This window comes from Limulus polyphemus, unplaced genomic scaffold, assembly GCF_000517525.1.
Source record: "Limulus polyphemus unplaced genomic scaffold, Limulus_polyphemus-2.1.2 Scaffold3764, whole genome shotgun sequence".
NCBI classification, from domain to species: domain Eukaryota; kingdom Metazoa; phylum Arthropoda; class Merostomata; order Xiphosura; family Limulidae; genus Limulus; species Limulus polyphemus.
Window position 1 is genome coordinate 97,216 of NW_013669374.1, and position 7,209 is coordinate 104,424.

At 35.1% G+C, this 7,209-nt stretch overlaps 2 protein-coding genes across 2 annotated transcripts in view; both read left to right on the plus strand.

Annotated features, from left to right (window-relative positions):
• LOC106469999 (cadherin-23-like) overlaps positions 1-4,016 on the plus strand; it is a 94,730-nt gene extending 90,714 nt beyond the window's left edge. Inside the window, exon 38 of the mRNA XM_022398558.1 lies at positions 1,753-4,016. Coding sequence (XP_022254266.1) covers positions 1,753-2,083 — 331 coding nt within the window. The 3' untranslated portion in view covers positions 2,084-4,016. The remainder of the gene's footprint in view (positions 1-1,752) is intronic.
• A 1,596-nt stretch (positions 4,017-5,612) lies between these two features.
• The window catches only part of LOC106470000 (glutathione S-transferase 1-like), a 10,914-nt gene continuing 9,317 nt past the window's right edge, over positions 5,613-7,209 (plus strand). The window contains exon 1 of the mRNA XM_013930518.2: positions 5,613-5,976. Within this exon, the coding sequence (XP_013785972.2) occupies positions 5,836-5,976 (141 nt within the window). The 5' untranslated portion in view covers positions 5,613-5,835. The remainder of the gene's footprint in view (positions 5,977-7,209) is intronic.

Consider the following 7,209-nt stretch of genomic DNA (forward strand, 5'->3'; position numbering starts at 1 on the left):
GATGTGGGCCTTTGTAATGTGTGTGTAAAGGCTGGTTCATGTTCCTTTATGATGATGATGGGGTTGGATCTAGTTACAGATGTGAGTACACACAACACACATTTTTTTAGTCTGTTGACATATATGTTTTGCCCCCCGAAAATGTTTCTGTGGGCACCCCTATGGTCATTTCTAAACAGTCCGGTATGATTGGTTAATTTCAATTTGTCCCATGGCTTTTCACATTGGCATAGGATGTAAATGTCTTCTTAGAGGTCTAGTCATAATTCATAAAGAATTTGAAACACTAAGTTAACGATTTGTGTTGTAAAGAAAACCCAGGCAACATTTGATTGTTCTGTATATGTTTTTTCAGAAAACCTTTATAAAATTTTTTTTTTTTTCTACATACAGTACTAGAACTAAATATGGAAACACACAAACCATACATATACTGGACCCAAAGAGTAATGAAAACTAGATGGTGAATTTATTAATAGTACAAAACATTATCACACAAACTACAAAATGACAGTGATTAAGGTGTACAATGCACTATTATTTTATATGCGAGTCCTTTGCTTTACACACAGGATTACACCTTGTTTTCTTGCTGTCGTATAGTTTATCAGTGTAAGACTGTGGAATATTGTTCCAAATCTTCCCACAATTCAGCCAAGTTGTTTGGTCACCTTTTGACCTTTTCATACAGCCTCAAGAATGTTCATATCGAAACTTTCTGTATGCCAATCCATGGCTAAGAGTTTTTTTTTTACTGTCAAGATCTTCTTTCACCACATTTGCTGTATGCTTGGGATCATTTTCTTGCTGGAAGATGTTGGGTCAGAATTGCACATACTTTTCAGCAATCCGGTTGCCAACATTTTTATATACATCACCAACACCAATGGCCGAGATGTAAGCCCAAAGTTGTACTGATTATCCAACATGTCACACTGTAGCTGTTGTAAATTAATTATGATACTCTTCTCTCTGCCATTGAACAAAGTATTGTTACCAAATAATTTAAACATGAATTTTCATATGTAAAGAGCATAGTTATCCAACTTTACCCATTCCGGTACTGTGGTCCAATGCCATTTTAAACGTTTTTGCTTAGTTACCTCTTTTCAACACCTGTTTTTGGGCAGTTACACATCCATTGAGACCACTTTATTCTAGTATGTAACTTACTATTCTCGAGGTAACATTCACGTCTTTATTTACAGCATGATCTTTACTTGACCTGCGTCTGTCTTGTTAAGAACATACCCCGAAATATTTACTACAACATTTGGAGAGTTTTTTTTTAATGATCTCTGTTATTAACAGTTTCATGTACCATCTTCAGCTCGTACTGAAACATGGATAAGTTAAAACTTTGAGTCTTTGACTTCTGAAAGCCTGACTTGAATCATACTAATACTGCTTCCTGATATAGGATGACTGCCTGTTCTTTTATAGGCGTCATACGGTTGTGGCAGTTTCTGATTGGTTGAATGTCAACCATTTACGGTTTAACCTATCAACACATTCCTGTATTCTGGCATAATTCATTTTCATGGGGTGGCATTCTCGTAGTATTTGTTTTTTTTATACCTTTTTTTTATTCAACGTTTCCATAATTATTTTGCATGTTTTTAATTTACTGTAGGTGTTATTATTTTAGTGCGTTTGTTTTTGCCCAATCACATTTTTATCTTGGCGGTAAATTATTTTTTAAAAAAAGCACTTAGCTTTATTTGTTTTTCTTATGTGGATTTAATTGTACAGTCATAGATCCTTGGATGATTCACTTGACGAAAACGCCGTTGAATCACCTCCTGATACGTCAAGCAGTGGCTCCCCCTTTAGACCCACTCTGGGACGAGGATTTGGAAATCCGGGTTTGCGAGGGCACATTTATGCACGTCCAACGAAACCATCTCGCCCTACTCCTCAGAATATCACTGTACCAGAACCATCAGACGCATCATCTGGTCAGGCGTCAGATACAACAGCTGACAGTCAAGAACAGAACAACTTGAACAGGACGCACCGGGAGGACAGATTCCGGAAACACGTCACTCTTCTTCCTTCCAGCTTGGAAACATCAGAATTATAGGTTAAAAAGACTAAAACTAAAACAAACCAGTATTTGTGTAGAAACTGGTTTTCTTGATTATCATACGTGTATAACAACAACAAATACAATCACTCGTGCTCACCACTAGAAACGTAGGTAGTGAATTTGGTGTTAAAGAGAAGCACGTGAGAGGGAGCTTCAATTTTAAATGGACCTAGAGCATGTTTATTGTAATAAATGTACAGCTAAAGGATCAGGTTTCAGGTGCTCTGCCGTATTGAGCTGAAGGCGGTATATTTTAAATTAATGACGTCATAAGAGTTTCAATTATACGTTGTTTGGGTTGACGAATATATATATATATGGGATTTATGCATTGTACCGTCCCCTATATTTCATGTTTTCATACAGCAATCCGTGCAGTCAAGAGTTTCTGATAATTTACTATTTTGTATGAACTTTTACAAAAGTAATTTTTGATAATTCTACTTTTACTACATTGAAAGCCGAATATTGACTTTAGCTCTCCTTTCGCGATAAAGAGATGAAACGTTTCGTCCTTTGCCATACGCCCAGCGACCTCTAGTGGACGAACTATTAAAAAATATCATGTACCTGATCAGTCCTGAAATTAGTGTACAATGAAAATGTAATACACGACTTTGTCAGCGCATGATTAAGCAAGCATAGCTTTTGCACAAACTTCTAAACTAAGCTGCAACAATTTAAATATTTGGTCATGTGTTTGAATAATCAACATATTTAATCCAAGTTTTCATGAGATGTCGATTGTCAGGACGTCTGTCATGTCTAGATTAATTACAATTAAATTTGAAACTTTATAATAATTTCCTCGTGAAAGCTTGCCTTCCTTTACGTGAAGTTTTTATTCTGGTGCTGAATGTATGATAAAAAATATTTCACAAATTCGTTTGTCGCGCCAGTAGCTTACGTACGTCGTAAACTTCTATTAAAGTTTTCAAAACACTGCCACGCATCTAGCGAGAAAAACAAACGTAAAAACTAGAGTTTTTAAGTCCAAAATTGATCTCTAAAAAAATATAAATAACCCATATCACGTGCACAGTTATTCAGTAGTAGTAATTTGTTTTAGTGAAATAAAAATTAAACTAATCTTTATTAATTAAAAGAGATATCCATACGTGTCTCCAGGATAATACCGTTAATACAATTTGTATACGAATGCTGGAAAGAATCTAACATAAAAAAAAAATCACGAAATAAAATACCTGTAAAATATTAAAAGGAAAGGTAACGAAATTCGTTAGTATTCTCAATATTTTTCGTCACTTTACAGCTCAGTTATTAAAAGTCGTTATTCTAATATAACGTATTACGTTATCCGTACTACGAGGAGTGAAAAAAAACATTTATAAAATACCCGGCATTAGGAAACGTAGTATAATTTTATTCAATAGAAAGCTGGATAAAGCTCGCAACTTCGATTTTTGTCCCCCCCCCCCCAGAATAACCCTACGTTTTCCTGTTATTTTCTTTACGAACACTTTTGTATACAAATATATTAAGGTTAACTTTAAAAAAAAGTGTTATTTTTTTAATTAAATAATAATTATAAAAAGCTAAGCTTTTGTTTTTAGTAAATATTTTGCTAAAATGACAATTTGTATAAATGATAGGGTTAGGCCGTTTGAAATAACACGAAAAATGAACTGTAAGGAAATTGACATGCGCGAAAACGTCACGTTACTCCTGTAATGAGCAGTAGTAAAATGACATTTTCAGCGATCATGAACCGACAGTTTTTTTTTTTTTGTACACGTCTTCACTTCATAATCGAGCATCACGTTCATGAAAAAGTGTCATCTCACTCAGTCTATTATTTAAAGCATTGCATGTATTTTAATTGTACGGACTTTCGGTTCCTCACGTTATCGTGTAATATTTTCGTGGGTTTATTGAAATGAACATAATAAAAAGGCTTGCCAATGTTGTTTATGTGTCGTTTTGTTTCGTACAACATTCATCACAACCAACAGGGCATGTAATCACAGCGTCAACAGGAGAAAACTAAATTTGGTGAAGGAAAATACAACATCCACAGGGGAGAGGGGGGCAGTTGCCCCACTGGAAAATGAGAAACAAATTTATTTCTTTATACATTCAATGTATATATATAAATTCAAAATTTTGAACTTCTGTTAAGTTCATTATTGTTTTTATTGTGCCGATTTTGATCCCCTATCGTCAATTAATGTAATTGATATAATAGTTTCGAAGCTATACACACACGTACACCTTTGTATATACATCCTTGATTTAGACTTTGCCCCCTCCCCCCGAGAAATTTCTGTGGATGCTCATGATTCAGGGTGTGAAATTTTTCACGATAGTTTTTATTAACGAATATTAGTTGTTTTTCGTTAAGCACAATGGTCTTTTTCAAAACAAACTTGTCTCATAAAAAAAAAAACGTACTGTAAAAATAAATTGCCCACAATACACGAAGTAGAAACACTTAAAAATGTATCATGTGTTAGGAAGAAACGTAGAAAACATGACTAGAAACAGAACGTTTATCATAATTATTTTATTTGTGAAAAAATAAAGCAAGTGAACATGTTGTTCTTATTAATTCAGCAGTTTTCAGGAGAAAAGGGTTAGAGCTTTGGCCACATGAAAAAAAAAATGACAAAGGTATGGAAAAGCTGGCACCGTTTCTCTCTAAACGGAAAAAATAAAGTAAAATTACAGGTTTTCACACTGTATTAATGCTTATACAAATTTCGTCAGTATTGTTATAAACGATATCACGTTTTGTGTGCAATTTTCTTCTACCGAATATAGTTTTCTTCCATTGACGTTATGGTTAGCATGACGCGTTCCGGGAACAACAAGGTTAGCTTGCTGGTTCGTCAGTTCTTGTGAATGATAGTAAGATTAGTTCAAATAATAATTAATAAATAGGTTGTGTTAATTCTTACTTAAAAATCTGATTGATAAAACGTAGTATTGGCCTAGACGATATATATATATATATATATGTGTGTGTGTGTGTGTATGTGTAAATATATATATACATATAATTTTGTCAAAGCAACGTATCCCAGCTGGTCTGATGAACCCTGGTGTTTAGCGAAAGGCCTCGTCGGCACCCAATATGACAGATGTGGTGTGGTTGACATAGTATAACATATTATCCTTTAATTTCACTCATTGGGTTTTTTTTTTTTTTTTTAGAATTACGGGGGTAATTTTTAGTTTGCTATTTTTATCCACCGAAATTATTTCTGGTACTATTATCATTTGACGCCCCGAGCTTTGTGAAATGTGTCCAAAAAAATTCCAACTTTTAGTTTAAATTAAATTGATTAGTAAAATACACATACATATATACTTCGTAGGCGTTAGTCTAATGAAGAGAATGAAAAACCAAGAAGGAGGCTTCTGAGGACTGTATCTGCCTGAGAAGTTTTGGCTGACAAAGTCAACAGAAGTATCCAATCTTCTCTGTTTAAATTTATTGCTGAAAAAAGAAAAAATAACACACGTATAAATGTTTAAATAAAGTAATTACACATACTTCCAGAACATCAACGAGATTCTGTCGTTGGATGGTGTTTCAAAATATTTCATGATGAGGTAACATTTGACATCGAGGTTTCCAGAAAAACATACGTACCCGCGTGGTACTTAGTAACCAATAAGATAACTCGGATCGTCAAGCCTGTTTCCTGGTGTCAGCTTACAGCAGACTTCTCTCGCCGCTTTGGTGCAGCCATACAAGGCTGAGAGATCTAGCGCTGATCATCATGCCGGTCATCTTATACCACGTGGAGGCTAGTCCACCTTGCCGGTCAGTCCGTATGCTGGCCAAACAGATAGGACTGGACATGCAACTCAAGGCTGTTAACTTGCAGTCCGGGGAACAAAATAAACCAGAGTTTTTGAAGGTAGGTCTTTTACTGTCTTTGTCACACGTGAATACCCTCAAACTGCTGTCACGACAACGCTACTAGTGATGTATATATATGTACATCACTGGTAGCGTTGTATATATATGTATATATATAACTTTGTATTACAACCATTCTTATCTTTCGCATGTTCCAAAAAATTGCCACTTCTCATTACGCTATTGTGAACATCAGAGTTTATACTGCAAACGTCGCCTTAAAAGTTCTATTTTCTTATGACATCACTGGAGTTACTTTCACTAATAAATACAGCGCTGTATACATTTACCTACTTTAAGAATGTAAATAAAATGGGATATAAGTTACGTAAATGACTAGCATGTAACTTGGTAATTAAAGGGCATTAATAAGTAATGTTAAAATATTGCACGCTAAAAGCTTTTCACTTATAACAGTATCTACGGTAGATATCGCAGTTTAGATATTTTTCCATTTTGGTTTGTATTAGTGGAAATACTGTTTGTTCCTAATTTTATGAAACAGATTATAGGAAACTAGTGATATTCCCTCACCAGCTGTTTTAAGACTATATTTAGTTCTTCGGATACTGTTCTCGGCGCATGTTGCCCGTGGAACCAACAATTCAGTTAAACACTAAAGCTATAGACACGACATTATTTAAATATTTAAGGATGACTAACAAACCATTCTTTATATATATATATATTATATATTGACTCTTCACATTCACACCATCATCTACATACTTCAATACAACAGACACAAGGTTAGTTATATACTTACAAACGACATACACATTTTATAAAAAAGTTACCAGGGCAGCTCTGGTAGTTAAATACTGGGTAATGGATTGAAAGGTCGAAGGTTCGGACCCCGACATCTTACTACACATGCTCTTTACTTTCAGCTGTGGGGTGTTACAACTGTGACGTTCAATCCTGCTATATGGTCAATAGTAGCTGTGTTAGCGATGGATGATACTGACTAGTTTGCCCTCATTCTGATCGGCAGTTCTAAACTAGAAATAACTATGCTTAAACCGTGGGGTCCCTCACCTTGCCATTTGCCCCATGTGCTGTGTAAGTCTCCGGTCAGGTTGGGTTTGGGCGTGGCCTAGTTGTTAACGTCTCTAGTCTGTCATTTCAGAACGAGGAGCAGCTAGTGCGAATATCCCAAATTAGGGAAAGCATGTAGGTTGAAATTATAAAAGTACGTAACAAACACGCTATAATCACGAGTCGTGGGAGG